Genomic DNA, 16,240 nt, shown 5'->3' on the forward strand with positions numbered 1-16,240 from the left:
CCATCGAGCCTAAGATTATTTAACCATCCCATAGTGGTTTATCAATTCAATGCCTTTTTATTTGAAGGTCTTAACTTTGCCGATGACGCTTCCTTTGTAGTATGATTTTTGTTGCTGCCTCGTTAAAAACCTTTCCATAAAAACCTAATTGGGGCAAAAACTAGTCGAAGGGAAAGAGAGTGCAGCACATACTTTCAGTATAGGTAGGATCCATCAGCAGTAATACCTTTTGAGGTGAGTCATGTTCCAATTTATAGGCAATTTGTCTCCTTCCCGATTTTCTAGCTTGTACGATCCTTTATCGGTGACAGCTAAAACTCGGTAGGGACCTTTCCACGCCAGATCCAGCTTCCTAGTGTTGATTTCCCGAGTGCTCTGAAATCTATTTTCTCAAAACTAAGTCTCCTAATTTGAAGTAACGGAGATTAGCCCTCCGATTATAGTATCATCCCATCCTTTGCTTTTGAGCCACTATTCTCACGTGTGCCATGTCCCTACATTCATCGAGTAGATTCAGCTTCACCAGTAATGCCTTATTATTTGCTTCTTCATTTGTTCGGGAGAACCGTAAGGTTAGTTTCCTTACTTCCATCAGGAACAGAGATTCCGCGCTGTATACAAGAGAGAAAGGTGTCTCTCCCGTGCTTGATTTTGTCGTTGTCCAATACACCCATAACACGCCCGGTAACTCTTCGAGACACTTGCCTCTAGCCGCTTCTAACCTCTTTTTGAGGTTTTGAATAATCACCTTATTGGTCAATTTTGCCTGTCCATTAGCGCTCGGATGGTATGGTGAGGACGTAATCCTTTTAATTTTCAGGTCTTTAAGAAATTTTGTGACTTTGGAGCCTATGAACTGTGGTCCGTTATAACAGGCAATTTCCTTTGGTATTCTTAATCGACAAATTATGTGTTCCCACAGAAAGTCGGTCACTTCGTGCTCACCGATCTTTTGGTTAGGATCTGCTTCAACCTATTTAGTGAAGTAATCAGTTAAAATTAAAAGGAATCTTTCCTTTCCGGGACCTGGTGGCAGCAGACCAACTATATCCATCCCCAATTTCATGAATGGCCATGGGGACAGTACCAAATGCAAGAGTTCCGCCGGTTGGTGCATTTGTCGCATTTCTGAATGAACGTCTTTGCGTCGTGTTCCATCCGAGGCCAGTAGTATCCTATCGTAACCAGCTTTAGTACCAACGAATCTGCATTGGAATGGTTCCCGCAAATTCCTTCATGGACTCTCTCATGACGTAGTCCGCCTTTGAGGCTCCTAAATATCGGGCCAACAGGCCTTGGTACGATCTCCTATATAATTGTCCACCAATGAGGCAGTAACGAGCCACTTTGGTGCGTAGTGCCCGGGATGCCTTCGGGTCTTCGGGCAACTTGCCATGCCGAAGATACTCGATGAACTCATTCCTCCAGTCCCAGACTAAGTTGGTTGTATTTACTTCACAATAGCCATCCGCATCTAGTACAGAATGCAGAAGTTGAACAACAGTACCAGAGTCGGATCCTATCATCTCATTAGACGACCCCAAATTACCCAATGCATCTGCTTTCACGTTCTCTACTCTCGGAATATGTGTGATCGACCATTCCCTGAATCGTGCAAGCAATGCCTGAACTTTATTCACATACTGCTGCATACGTTCCTCCTTTGTGTCGAAAATCCCGTACACTTGGTTTACTACCAGCTGGGAATCACATTTGATCTCTATGACCTCAGAGCCAAGTCCCCGGGTCAGTTCGAGTCCTGTAACCAAAGCCTTATACTCAGCTTCATTGTTAGTTAACGGAACAGTTTTAATGGCCTGCCTCTGGGTTTCCCCCGAGGGCATGATTAGAACCACCCCGAGCCCAGACCATTTCACATTGGAAGCTCCCTCCATGAATAAGGTCCAAACCATTGATGTCATTTTTGACACCAGCACTACTTCTTTAGTAGCCAGGGGCAATAACCCGGGACTGAAATTGGCCGCAAAGTCAGCCAAAACTTGTGATTTGATCACAGTCCTAGGCTTTTATTCAATATCGAACTCACTAATTTTGACTGCCCATTTGGCCAACCGGCCTGACAACTCCGGCTTGTGAATAACATTCCACAAGGGGAAGGTTGTCACAACGACTATTGGGTGGCACCGAAAATAAAGCCTTAGCTTTCAGGAGGCGACTAGGAGAGCTAAGGCCAACTTTTCGATGTCACAATAGGAAATTACGTAACTTCATCCTCCCGGACTAGAACGACACTTATCGCTACTTCCGAGACCGCTATATATATTAGTAATTGTTCACCTTCCCCCAGTTTTGATAGTAGAGAGGGGCTTGATAGATAATGTTTCAGGTCTTTCAAGGTCTGCTAACATTTCTGAGTCCATTCGAAATTGTTCTTCTTCTTCAGAAGTGAGAAGAAGTGATGACACTTTTCCGAGGATCGAGAGATGAACCTGCTTAAAGCGGCCAATCTTCCGGTTAGCCTCTGTACTTATTTTACGCTCGTTAGTTGGTCCGGGATGTCTTCGATGGCTTTGATTTTATCAAGATTTACCTCGATCCCTCTCTGTGAGACCAAGAAACCCAAGAACTTACCGGAACCAACCCCGAACGCATATTTTTTCGGGTTGAGCTTCATGTTATACTTTCTCAAGATATCGAAGGTCTCTTGGAGGAGCTTTAAATGATCACCTACATTCAAAGACTTGAGCAACATGTCATCTATATACACTTCCATTGTTTTACCTATTTATTTTCGAACATCTTGTTCACGAGCCTCTGATAAGTGGCTCTAGTGTTTTTAAGCCCGAAGGGCATTATATTATAACATTATATGCCAAAGTTCATTATGAACGAAGTTATTTCCTGATCCTCCAAGTTCATCTTGATTTGGTTGTACCCGGAATAGGCATCAAGGAAACTCATTAACTTGTGCCCGGTCATTGCATCAATCATTTGATCAATGTTTGACAATGGGAACAAGTCATTAGGGCACACTTTATTCAATTCCTTATAATCTACGCACATTCAAAACTTGTTATTCTTTTTTAGAACCATAACTACATTAGCTAACCATTTTGAACCAATGTCAAGTATTCAAGTTACCTCTTCCTTAACAAAACTATTTCTGACCTCGAATATTAGGCGTTTCTTTTACCTTACGGAAGGGAAGCTCGGGTCTAGGATTAGCTTGTGCACGGCCACCTCTGGTGGGATACTTGTCATATCATGACCATGCAGAACAATCAATGCTAGCTTTAAGGAAATTAATAAATCTTGACCCGAGTTCGGGATTGAGTCCTATTCCCAAGTGAAACTTCCTTTTCAAGAATTCTTCGAACAAAGCCACTTGCTCGAGTTCTTCTGCCGTGGATTTGGTTGCTTCTGTCTCTTGCGGTACCTGAAAGTATCTCAGTACCTGGTGGGATTCCGACGACTTCTCTCCTTTATAATCTTCACTTGGCAAAAATGCAGGCGTCGGTTCCTGTAATTGCTATCTGCTGGGCTCCTTCCCTTTACTGCTGGAAATTGAAGCTGCGTTCATTTCTCTTGTTGTCGGTTGATCTCCTTTTATCTTCTTGATTCCCTCTGGGATCAGGACTTTTAGAAGTTGGTGATATGTTGATGGTACGTCCTTTATCTCATGTAATCATGGCCTTCCGATTATTATGTTGTAGCCCATGCCGTCGTCCACCTCTTTAAATAAGGTGGTATTTGTTATCTCTTCGGCGTTCGTGGGCAGCATGGTCTCTTGTTGGGTTGTCACACTTGCCAAGTTGAACCCGATGAGGAGCTTTGTTGCCAGAATGATACTTCCAGTTAATTTTGCTTGTTCCAACATTCTCCATTGAATGATGTTGGCTGAACTTCTTGGGTCAACCAAAACACGCTTAATCTTGAAATCTAGGACATTAAGAGAGATTACCAGGGCGTCGTTATGCGGCAGAAGAAGTCCATCGGTGTCTTCCTCCCTGAAGGTGAAGTCATCTTCGGTGACTTCTCGGAGTCTCTTGCTGTGGATCACCGATACCTTTATCTTCTTAGCTGCCGAGAAGGTTACACCATTGATTTCATTCCCTCTGAAAATCTTCGAGGGTTCTGCGTTGTCCCGGGTGCGGCCATAATTGTTCTTGGCTCGGTTTCTCAAGAATTCCCTGAGATGGCCATTTTTCAACGACGTCGCCACCTGCTCGCGAAGATGCCGATAGTCCCTAGTTATGTGGCGGTGAATCCCATGATATTCACACCATAAGTTAGGATCCCTCTGGCTAGGATAGGGTCTGATTGGCTTCTGGAATCTTGTTTGATATTCCTCATCGCCGATACCAACTTCACTATGCTGATGTTAAAATTGTAATATGACAACATGGGATGTGTGGAATCCCGGGTCCCCAGTATCTCTTTTCTTGCAACAAACTGTTATTCGAGCCACGGTCAGTTCTTCTATCAGGAACGAACCCATCTGAGGACCAAAAGCCTTTGATGCCGCGTCCTTCGGTTCTCTCGTATGGAAAGAAGCGGCCTTTAGAAGATCGTCGGTCTGCATCGAAATCACCTTTGAACTTATCCCGGTTCTTGTCTCGGTCCCGCCCCTTGGTTGATGTCGGGAACCCGAGCTGATTATGTTCTATCCTTATTTTTGACTCATAGCGGTTATGAACATCTGCCCATATGGTCATTTGGAATTCGAGTATGTTTTCCTTCAACTTTCGGGAGGCATTGGAGCTCCTCAGATTCAAACCCTTTGTGAACGCCTCTTCTGCCCATTTGTCTGGTACAACTGGTAGCAACATCCTCTCTTTCTGGAATCTGATCACGAATTCCCGTAGCAATTCAGACTCACCTTGTGCGATTCTGAATATATCCGCCTTCTGACTTGAACCTTTCTGACTACGGCATGGGACTTAATGAATGAATCTGTAAGCATTTCAAAAGACTCAATTGAATACTCGGGTAAGAGCGAATACCATGTCAAGGCCTCCTTCGTGAGGATTTATCCAAACTTTTTCAGCAGAACCGATTCGATCTCATGTTGAGCCAAATCGTTTCTTTTCACAACTGTTGTATAAGTTGTGATGTGCTCCTGATGGTGCGAAGTCCCAACGTATTTTGGTATGTCCTGCATCTTGAACAACTTTAGGATTAACTCCGGTGCTGCGCTTGGTTTATACGACAATTGAGTATATTTTTCCGAATCCGGGCCATTCGGGCATGAAACTCCTTCACATTGTGTTCCATCCGTTCGTTCATCATCCCCATCGTACATCACATTTTGTACATTTCGGGGGTACTGTCATCCACAGATCGGGGTTGCCTCATCCCCATCGTTGCGGGTGTCGCTGATTGAATCCTCATGTTGAGGTAGATTTTCATGTCCTTCAATGTTGTGTGCGACGTTGACATCGTTAGCTGCCATTTTTGATTTTTTGCTAAGGAACAAAGAATCAAACAAGTTAGTAATAAACTCAAGGATCAACTCAATTATGGAACTGTCTAAGCCCCACGGTGGGCGCCAAATAGTTTAACCATAAAACGGTACTGTTGAATTTGTTATGTGGTTTATAGAAAAACGAACTAATTTGATCCAAAAATGATAAATAAACAAGATTAAAAAAAGACTTAGCGGTTAAAATCAAAGAAAATGACAAGCCTGTCCCCGAGAGCAATGCCTCCAGGGACAGAAATAAGAACAATGTAAAGAGTAAAAAAGTTATTTTATTGAGCTTGAGAATGGAATATAGCATATGTTTTGCCAAGAATTTTGTGTGTTACAATGGCCGTTCAGACTATTACTTATAGCCATACCTAGGAAAACAAGATCATAGGATCAAGCCCCTCTTAAATGACATTAAAGGGGGCATTGATGAATATGTAATGACAAGCCATGAATGTAAATATTATCTGCAATGGCTGCCTATTTAATGCCATGGAATATTCCTCATTGAATGCTAACCGATGGCAAGCATTCGATCTGCTCAAGTTGATCATGCTCCCTTTAGCGTCTATCCGATGCCATTTGTAGTTGTTGTTCTCGGTACAGAGTGTTACTTGATTTATTTTTTACATGTCTTCGGTTCCACGTGTCACACTACTAATCGATCATTTAATATAAACCAATTTTACCCTATACAATGAATAATATCTCTGTACTTTTCATGATTTTGAAATGCTTCCATTCTCTTAAATGCTATTCATCATCAATAACATTCAACTTTACAAAAGAAGAAAACGAGGGAACATAAAAAAAGAGCTTGATAGTTGAATTGATGCTACCTGTGTACTTGAAAGCTAAATATTTTCCATGAGGTAAAAAGAGGGAACATACTATGCGCATTTTCTAACGTTTTGTATTTATGTTGGTGATCTTTTTAGTGTTATTGTATTAGTGAAAAATAGACTCGCCACATGGGTCAATACGAAAGAAGTGAAGAATGACATGTAAAATACATTCGGAGCCAAGCATATTAGTATTGTACCTATTAGTCCAGAAAAAGAACATGAGAGAATAGTCCCGAGTTTGATAGAAAGGATCGGTAATAGATATAAATAAGGAAAAACTCAACTAATCCCTGATCATACGAGATTTGTCATTATTACGCCATCAATTACGAATCAATTATGTAACACACAAGAAATGAAATAAATGACAGTAACATGCAGGAGTAGAACAAGGCAATTTGTTATGAATATGATTACTATTTAAACCCCTATTCCTTACATTGTATCCCCACCTGAAAATTATTGAATTATTCTAACAATCTCAATGTTCTATTTCTGGCAATTTGATATTTCTCTTATTCAGAAGAAAAGCTTTTTCCATCAACAAGAATTCTCGTTCCTTTTATCTCTTTATTATTTCACTCAATTGTTATGCATCTATTATATTGTTCTTATGTGGAAAAGTGAGTTAAATCGATTGTTAGTGCCCTGAAATACAAAATTAATAGCTTTGACCTTGAAAACTATCTTTTGGGTTAACAAATTTGGTTCCGCTGCCAGGGTCTCTAACAATCATTTACTTTTCCTATTCATATTTTGTTCATTTCTTTACAAAATTATGTCTGGAATTAACCAAATCACTCATTATAAAAATAGTCGAGAAGGAACACCAAGAAATTCACCTACGAATTCTCCACGTCAATCTCGAAAAAATTCGCCAGTAAGATCTGCTAATCGTAGTGAGGAGCAATCAGGCTTGCAGGATGATTTGAAGAATTTATTGCTCAGCAAATTGGAGTAGCATTGAGAGCTTTAATATGCAATATAAAGGATGAAACTTCAACAAAACACTCGCAAGTTAATATAACTGCATAATTCCCAACTCAGGGCTTGAAAATTGAGGGAGTAGGGAAGTTCCAAATAGTTATGGAGCTGGAGGTCCAGGTACGCTTGGTAATTTGGATTTGTAAAATTTAGTTCTAACCTTGTAAAAACAGCTCAAGGAACGAAACGAAAGAATAGAGCCGATCCCGGGTGTTTCACTAGTGATGAAAGGTGTGGATAAATATTCACAACAGCCATGGAAACCTAGTGCATCACAATTACCGATACCAAAAAAATTCAAGATGCTGGACATATCCAAATATGATGGAACTTTTGATCCAAAAGATCATATAATTGTGTTCACTACAGGGGTGAAGGGCAAAAATTTTACAAAACCGGAGATTGAATCAGTGCTGGTGAAGAAGTTCGGAGAAACCCTCAGCAAAGGGGCATTAACATGGTACTCTCTTTTACCCGAAAATTCGATTGATTCATTTGTTGAACTTGTAGATGCATTTATCAAAGCATATATAGGGGCACAAAAAGTAAAAAAATATATGGAAGATATCTTTAAGATACAACAGGGAAGCACCAAATTGCTCAGATAATTCGTGTATCACTTCTAACGAGAGACGATGCTGTTACCACCTGTGCTTGGAAATTTGGCAGAAATAGCTTTTTGTAACGACTCGACCGATCGTTTTGAGCTTTATCATTCCATTCGGCGGTTTAAAATTTTGAGTAGCTTCATATGATGTATTATGAGTTGTGTGTATGGTTAATTTCACAGTTGGAGAGGCTCAACATTGATTTGGAAGGGTGATTTTCAATTTGAAAGCTTAATGTTTGAAAGAGTTGACCAAAGTTTGACTTTTGAGTAAACAAACTAGAAATTGAGATTTGATGATTTCAATAGGTTTGTATAGCGATTTTGGACTTGAGCGTATAATTGGATTTGAATTTGGATGTTCCTAAAAGATTTTGGTTCTATTTGTTAAAAGTTGGAAATTTTAGAAAATTAGAGAGTTCATAGGTTTGATCGAAAGTTGACTTCGATGTTATCAGACTTCTATCGTGATTTTGAGATCTTGGTTAGGTTCAATAGTTGATTGGAACTTGTGTACAATGTTTGGTTGTGATCTGGAGGGTCTGAGTGTGGTTCAAATGAGTTTGGCGAAGCTAAAAAATTTGAAAGTTAAGAGAATGATTTTCATGTGTGATTCTTGGTTTTGATATTATTTGTTGTATTTGGAGCCTTTAGATAAGTTTGGTTAAGGTATTGGACTTGTTGGTATGATTGGACAGGGTTCTGGGGGCCTAGGGTGTGATTCAGGGTGATTTCAGATCATTTTGGTTGAGTTTGGAGTAACTGATGTGCTGGTGTGTTGCAGTGAATCGTGATTGCAGAGAAAGATTTGGAAGAAAGGAAGTTGTTCATCATGTTCACTGTCAGTCTCACGCGCGCGTAGTGTTGAGGGGCAGAAGCTTCACGTTTGCAGGTGCTTGTTCGCGTTCACATAGAGTTAGTTAGGATGGTCCTTGCGTTCGCATATAATGCTTCACGTTCGCGAAGAAGGGCAGTGTGGCAGGTCGCTTTTATGAATCACGGGGGACCAGTCACGACCGCAAAGGGTAATCTTGGGCAAACTTTATAAGTTGAAATTTTACCCATCCTTTCATATTTTGAGCCTTAGACTTCGAGAGGAGGAGATTTTGAAGAGCAATTTCACTACTACATTGGAGGTAAGTGATTTTCACTTGGATTTGGTTTTATATATTGATTGCTCAAGGATTTCTACACCTAAAAATATGGAATTTAATGGGAAATTTATGTTTTTTTTCTACACTTTAAGAGAGTGTATTTTAGGAATTTGAGTACTGATTTAGAATCAATTTTGTAAACTAATTAAATACTTGGACTCGGCAGATTAAGAGTCATCGGATTTGGGTATTCGTTTTGAAATTTGGGCACGCGGTCCCGGGTTGACTTTTATTGACTTTTTATGAATTCTTCAAAGATCGAAGATTTATGGTTTGGGATCACTTTCTATAGCATTGTTTAACTTCGTTGGATGATGTTTGGCTTGGGTTTGCATGATTAGAGGGCTAAAGCAAGGTTTTGACGTGATTTGAGGTTGAAGACTAGCCCAAATAAGGTAAGTATATTGCCTATGCTTGGATTGAGGGTATTTTACCTGTATGCTATGATGCTTGTTATATGTTGGGGGTGACGCGTATGCGAGGTGACGAGAATATATGCATACACTGTGATTATTCATGATTTGTGTAGACCTTAGATTATTATATGACTTGTGTTGCTATTATGCCTCTTTGATACCGTGGTTCCTCCACTTGTATGATTACGTGAGCTATTACTCATGCTAGAAATCATGTATAGGCTATTTGCTTATCTGATTGAGATATGATAGAGATATTTTTGCTATGTTGAGCTATTTGCCTTAGCCGTGGTCATATTTTTCAGGTGTGCTATTATGTTCGTATGTTATATCTCTATCTCTGTGCACCCTTTATATGTTATCTCACATGTTATTTTGTCCTTATGTGTGACACGGGTTTGAACTGAGTTGTGGTATATTGGTATATTCCATTCGGTGTTTTGATTATAATATTGTGAGATATGGGTAAAATGAAACATGAGGAGACTAAAGATTGATTTTTGGACATAGAGCCATATTGAGCGGATTTATGATTGATCTTGGGCCATAGAGCCATATTCAGTAGATTGATGACTGATCTTAGGCCATAGAGCCATATTGATATTGATATTAAGGTGACGCTTGGTTAAAGTCCCTATATTTGGCTGAGTGATATTGATCATTGACTTTGATTCGATCAGCGCTTGGGCTAGGATTTCCCACTCCGAAATCAGGTGATAACCCATGTTACTTTGAGCCATGTGAGTGCAGGCAAACGAGATGTGCTTAGTAAGAGACTTATGTCAGGAACCTATATAGTGCTGAGTGTGTGTGTTTGTGATGATTCAGGGGTATTATACTAGGCGTTGTGAGAGTGTTGAGAGCATGATTGAGGGGTACTTGTGCCAGGCACTATGAGTGTGCTGAAATGTGCATACTTGATAATTAAGCTTTGATATTGTTAATTTTGGCATGTATATTTACATGCAGGTATAGAGTTGTATTTCCCTAATGTTATTGATATTTGATGTCTCTACTTGATGTTTAGAGCTTGAAATCGCATTTTAAGTCCTTGTCCAAGCGAATTGTGTGGAGTAGTTGATGTCTCGACTAATATATCTGAAAACCATGCCTATTTCTTCTCTTATTGTGTTAGAGTTGAGTATGTTGTTATTTGAGCTACTTTTCCTTATATGCTATTATTTTGCTGTTATTATTGTTATTGGTTGTTGAAGGTGAGCATCAGACCTTGTCAACCTCATCACCGCTTTCTCCGCGATTAGGCTCGCCACTTATTGAGTACATGGGGTCGATTGTACTCATACTACACTACATCTCTGCACTTATTTGAGCTATTTTATCCGGATTTGCTTGGATATTCCAAGGTAGCACTGCTGTTCCATTCGCAGGCCATAAAGTTCCCTCCTTTATCTTATGTTATTAATGTCTAGACTTTTAGACAGTATTGTATTTTGTTCAAACTTTTTAGTACTCTATAGAGCTCATGCACTCTGTGATACGAGAATTTGGGCGGTTTCAGTTGTAATGTCTTTATGACTCCAGTTATTTATGCAATTCTGCTATTCAAGAATATCTCTTATTTTTGTTGAAGTTTAATTCCGTATATCTATTGTTGGCTTGCCTAGAAAATGGTATTAGGTGCTATCACAGCTTTAGAGGGATTTTGAGTCATGACAAGTTGGTATCATATCATTAGTTTCTAATAGGTCTAACGATTCATGAGTAGGCCTAATAGATTTTTGCGAATTGGTACGGAGACATCTATACTTATCTTCGAAAAGTAATAGGGCTTTAGGAACTTTCCCTTTCTTGATTCCTTATCGTGTGACTTTATCTCAACTTGAAGCCTATACCTTTAATTTTATCCCATTCATTTGTATGTGATGTTGAGTACCCGATACATGTTAGGCACTGGCAATTTATGATGATGATACAGATGAGGTAGGGGATGTTCTATCCCTGTATTATGAGAATATACTACTATTGTCGCTTTGCAGAGGGGTTGCCATCTATTGCAAGCCAAGTATTGATGTTTCCCACGGGTTCAGGGCCATATAAAGTGTATTGTGATTATTCACGCATTGATCTGGCACGTTATTGGTGCAAAATGGTAGGGGGATTGCTTAAAGCTTGCAGCAGTAGCAGCTCCATGAGAAGGGCTATCTGGTTTACGATTTGGAGTTGGTCATTTGTTCCAGTGGAGGAGAGGCATTTGGGTTATAGATGTTCAAGTTTTGGTCGATAGATTTGCGAGATTGGGTATTCCTGAGCTTAGTAGAGTTCTTGCTTATGTTATTGCGCAATAATCCTTGTTTGACACATTAAGGATCATTAGTATGATGGTTTCCATTAGCTTGCCCTCATGGACATGGTGCTGCGAGTTAGTGCTTAGGAGGTGGTCCTTAGTGTGGATGGTGTGTTGCGACTTCAGGGTTAAATTTGCATTTCTAGTGTTAATGGTTCGAGGGAGATGATCCTTGAGGAGGCTCATAGTATGCAGTATTCTTCGAGTTCTAGGAGGAGATGTCGTGATTTGAGCAACATTATTGGTGGCGAAGGATGAAGAAGGGCATCATTGGGAATGTCTCATGGTGTTTGATTGTCAGCAGGTCAAGAATGAGTATCAGAGACTGAGTGGTTTACTTCAAAAAATGACTATACCGGTGCGGAAGTGATAGCATATCATTATGGGTTTTGTGGTATGGATTCCACGTATTTCGAGGAAGTTTAATCCTTTTTGGGTCATTATGGACAATTGAGGGCATTTCATATTGGTGATGACTTGTTAGATTTTGAGAGTTTGAATTTGACGAGAAGGGGTTGCTTGAGATACTAAGGGATTGTGAATGCATGATTATCATCTTGGTGTGCAATACTGTCTTGAGTTGTGGTATGTTGATGGGTCTTCTAGTTCTTCATTAGTGGAATAAAACAGATTTTTGCAGCCTATGGGCGAGTGTGGACTCAGGAGGATTAATTGATTACATAGTAGTTGTACCCATGAAATGTCATAGAAAGATGTTGATATGAGGTTAAACATGTGAGCTATCTCATGTGAGAAGGTTGGATGTTGTATGATTTTTTATAAGGTTCATATGAATAGTTTTACGTTCAATCTAGTGGGATGTTATGCTACAATATGAGCTGGGTCGCTTGAGGGAGATGGAACGATTGTCACGAGGTTGAGTGTGCATTTGGGCTGATTATTTGGAATGTGTTATGGGAAGTACAACATGAGCTTATGAGAAATTTAGTTGAGTTACAGTGTAGGATCATGGCAGTTAAAGAGGAGAAGTTATTATGGGTTTTTGGGTTATGTGATTGTGGCTTAAAGTCAATTAGGGGAGTCTACCATCAGTGATTGGGTCACCTAGTCTTCAAAGTAGGTATTTCAGTTTGAGGTACTATTGGGTGTATAAAAGGGAATAAAGTGGCTTACAAGGTCTTCGGATGACGTGATTTCATGTTGGGATCACTTGGGATGAGTTTTGATTAAGGTCCATAGTGTACCGAGAAAGGGTAGTGTTGCCGTGAAGGCAGATAATGAGTAATCTGAAGAAGTAGTGTCTATTTAGCAGCGACTTGGATCAGCATGGTAATAGATTGATTGGTCCATTTGGTATAATAGGGCTTTAGAGGCGTTTTTATGATAACACTTTTGGGCGTGGCAGTTTGCATGACTTGGTTGATTTAGAGGGATCCAGTTCTGATGGCTTGGTATGTGCAAATGGATTCCAAAGAGTTTGTGACGATTTTCACAACTTGCAGTTGGTGTCCTCTACATGCATGGGAAGTTTGTTGCGAGTTGTGATTTTCTCTTGAATTGAGCTAAGTATAAGGTTTCTGATCAATGAAGCATGTATCCTATTCGTGATTCAAAGTTCATAATGGTATTCTCATATTTTTGCATAATAGTATGATAGAAGTGGTGAGGTGTGTGGAATTGGGATAGAATAGACAAGGTTGCAATTCGGTTTTGAAAGGAATGCCATGAGTTCTAGACAGCATGAGAAATTTCAGATGTTTAAGAGAATGCTAGTACTATCTTATATCACTTGAGGAGAGTTTGTGTTGTAGAAGATGCATTATGTATTAATTTGTGGATGCTTGACTAGTACCACAGAAATCATGAGGTCGGTAATCATTGATGTTCAAGTTTTTTACTTGATGTAGAAGGTTATGGGAGTATCTCCTATGGGGTGATTGTGTAAGTATGACGTGTTAGTCATTTAAGTGAGAGAGTTAGAAATCAAGTATGAAGATTCTAGTACTCTCGCAGTTTGGAGAGTATATATCTGAGAGGCAAACTATCCCCATAATTGTGGACTGTGGTAGTGTGTCAAGGGTTAGACAACTGATTGTGTGTATCATGGGTAGGGTCCGTGTGAATCTTTGAAAGGTTATTTACTTATTTCATGATGATCTGAATCAGTTGAGGCCCTATTGGTAGGCCTAATAAGAATGTGTATTCTACACTGGATTGGATTTTTTTACTCAGCGCATCATTTTGTATAGGTGTGTCATCGGGCAGGATGGATGTTATTCATTCTCTGATCTATTTCATGTGTTACTTTTTTATGCTATGATGGGTAGTGAGACTATTTGATTTTCACACTCATATTGTGGTCCAGTCTAGGCCTTGTGGATTATATGAGCGAGATGGATCTTGGGATGTTGCATTGATTATTTTACCCTAGTCCTGCTTACCGTCCCTGTAGCGTACTTTGCTATTCGCCTCCCCATAGTTTTGTTTATGCACTTTACGTACTTGTTGCTGATACACATGTGTTGGGCGAGTATGAGAATTATGGCTCAATGGTTATTCTCATAGGGATTTATATGTGTGGATCGGGTTGCACATTGTAACGGTATTAAATGTGGATCAGATTCTAGGCCGTAACAGAGTTATGTTGGATACGTTTCCTTGTGCTATTTTGTGTGTTTTGTTTTTCCTTTGGGAGATGGGTTCATAACATTAAACTTTTGTTGTTGTGTTTGTTACATTTTCTAGATGGCTTTCTTTTGGTTCTCTACGTATTATTGGTCGTGTTCGAGTTGTTTCTCGTTTGGCGTACGAATCACATCGTATGAGGTCCTTGATGGTATTTGATGCAACTTATCGATCGAGTAGTTTGTACTGGTAAGGCGAGGTTGTTGGACCTAGAATTAATATAATCAGACAGATAAGGTATGTTTGGAAAAGGAATGTCATTAGTCAGCTTAGAATTTGACAATGGTTCTTGTCGAGCGAAGAACTCCCTGACTTGTTGTCTTGATGGGTGTTTATAAGTTTTTACACATTTCTTTCATCATTAGCAATGTTGTGAAGATTTGGCCCAAGGTTATACTGGATATGAGGCATATTATCGGTATCGGGTTTGGTAATGTACAATTATTACGACAAAAGATGTTGATATGAGTATATGAGTTGTGGGGTACATCGTGTGGTTATATCTCGGGAGTATACTTATGGTATGATAACGCTTGTTGAGATTAATACAGTGTATACATATAAGAATCGGATCATAAAGGGAGTTTCAGAAGTTGAAATTTGGTTCTAATGACTGTAAGCTAAGGTTGAAGGAAGAATCTTTAGTTAGGATTGTATTAATGGGATTATATGGATCAGGTGATGTGAGATCACCCATGATCATGTGTATGATGAGTTATATAGCGATTTGGCAGCTTTTGGAATGACTCTTGGCACGTTCGAGGACGAACATATGTTTAAGTGGGGGAGAATGTAATGACCTGACCGGTCATTTTGAGCTTTAGCATTCCGTTTGGCTATTTGAGACTTCGAGAAGATTCATATGATGCATTATGGCTTGCGTGTATGATTATTTTCAATGTTCGAGTGGTTCGGCATTGATTTGGAAGGGTGATTCTCAATTTAGATGATTAAAGTTTGAAAGAGCTTACCAAGGTTTGACTTTTGAGTAAACGATCTTGATATAGGGATTTGATGGTATCAATAGGTTCGTACAATAATTTTGAACTTGGGTGTATGTTCGAATTTGAATTTGGATGTTCCTAGAAGGTTTTGGCTCTATTTGTCCAAAGTTGGCAAGTTGGAGAATTAAAGAGTTCATAGGTTTGACCGTAAATTGACTTCAATGTTACCGGGCTTCTATTATGGTTTTGAGACCTTGGTATGGTTCATTTAGTTGATTGGAACTTGTGTGCAATGTTTTGTTGTGATTCGGAGTGTCTAAGTGTGATACAGACGAGTTTAGTGAAGTTGAAATGTTTGAATGTTAAGAGAATGATTTTCATCTTTGATTCTTGGTTTTGATGTTACTTGTGGTGTTTCGAGCCTTTGGATAAGTTTGGATAAGGTATTATCATGACCCAAATCCCACCACAGGGGACGTGATGGCACCTAGTCTCTAAAAGTAGGTAACCCGATCACTTAACAACATTTAAACAAATAGAACATGATATAATATGACAAAGAGTTAATATAAAAACAAAAATAGAGTCAATACAGGACAAAGTGTTAATACATAACATAACTCCGTAGAACCAGGTAGTACAGAGTCACGAGCTCTAAGGAAATACATAAGAATATCTCAAAATATAGTACTGTTAGGATATAAAAATGACAGTATCAATGTAAGGATAGGACTCCAAGGGACTACGACTATCAATGCAACTCTACCTTGAATTCTCGCGGTCAATGTAAGCTCTCACTGCCTAGGTCCGCTGCCTCCAACACCTGGATCTACACAAAATAATGGAAAAGTGTGGTATGAGTACACCACGATCGGTACCCAGTAAGTATCAAGACTAACCTTAGTGAA

At 39.6% G+C, this 16,240-nt stretch overlaps 2 protein-coding genes across 2 annotated transcripts; both read right to left on the reverse strand.

Annotated features, from left to right (window-relative positions):
• Nucleotides 1-445: 445 nt before the first annotated feature.
• On the reverse strand, nucleotides 446-1,844 carry LOC142163862 (uncharacterized). Its single transcript, XM_075221008.1, has 3 exons — nucleotides 1,303-1,844; nucleotides 1,088-1,205; nucleotides 446-973 (listed from the first exon to the last, which is right to left on the reverse strand). Exons 1-3 carry the CDS (start codon nucleotides 1,842-1,844, stop codon nucleotides 446-448), a joined length of 1,188 nt encoding a protein of 395 aa, XP_075077109.1.
• A 1,802-nt stretch (nucleotides 1,845-3,646) lies between these two features.
• Nucleotides 3,647-5,413, reverse strand: LOC107813568 (uncharacterized). Its single transcript, XM_075221009.1, has 3 exons — nucleotides 5,299-5,413; nucleotides 4,841-4,914; nucleotides 3,647-4,336 (listed from the first exon to the last, which is right to left on the reverse strand). Exons 1-3 carry the CDS (start codon nucleotides 5,411-5,413, stop codon nucleotides 3,647-3,649), a joined length of 879 nt encoding a protein of 292 aa, XP_075077110.1.
• Between the last annotated feature and the right edge of the window lie 10,827 nt (nucleotides 5,414-16,240).

This window comes from Nicotiana tabacum, chromosome 9 (genome assembly GCF_000715075.1).
Source record: "Nicotiana tabacum cultivar K326 chromosome 9, ASM71507v2, whole genome shotgun sequence".
In the NCBI taxonomy this organism is placed as follows: Eukaryota; Viridiplantae; Streptophyta; class Magnoliopsida; order Solanales; family Solanaceae; genus Nicotiana; species Nicotiana tabacum.

Bases quoted from the DNA above. Each gene is read 5' to 3' on its own strand.
- LOC107813568 (XM_075221009.1), bottom strand. From the start codon at position 5,413: ATGGCAGCTAACGATGTCAACGTCGCACACAACATTGAAGGACATGAA. The intron at 4,915-5,298 runs GTGGATGACAGT...AAATGCTTACAG, and splicing joins GGATGAGGCAACCCCGATCT to ATTCATTCATTAAGTCCCAT. The intron at 4,337-4,840 runs GTGAGTCTGAAT...TTTTAACATCAG, and splicing joins TATATTCAGAATCGCACAAG to CATAGTGAAGTTGGTATCGG.
- LOC142163862 (XM_075221008.1), bottom strand. From the start codon at position 1,844: ATGCCCTCGGGGGAAACCCAGAGGCAGGCCATTAAAACTGTTCCGTTA. The intron at 1,206-1,302 runs GTACCAAGGCCT...ATTCCAATGCAG, and splicing joins GGACAATTATATAGGAGATC to ATTCGTTGGTACTAAAGCTG. The intron at 974-1,087 runs GTACTGTCCCCA...TTCACTAAATAG, and splicing joins CGGCGGAACTCTTGCATTTG to GTTGAAGCAGATCCTAACCA.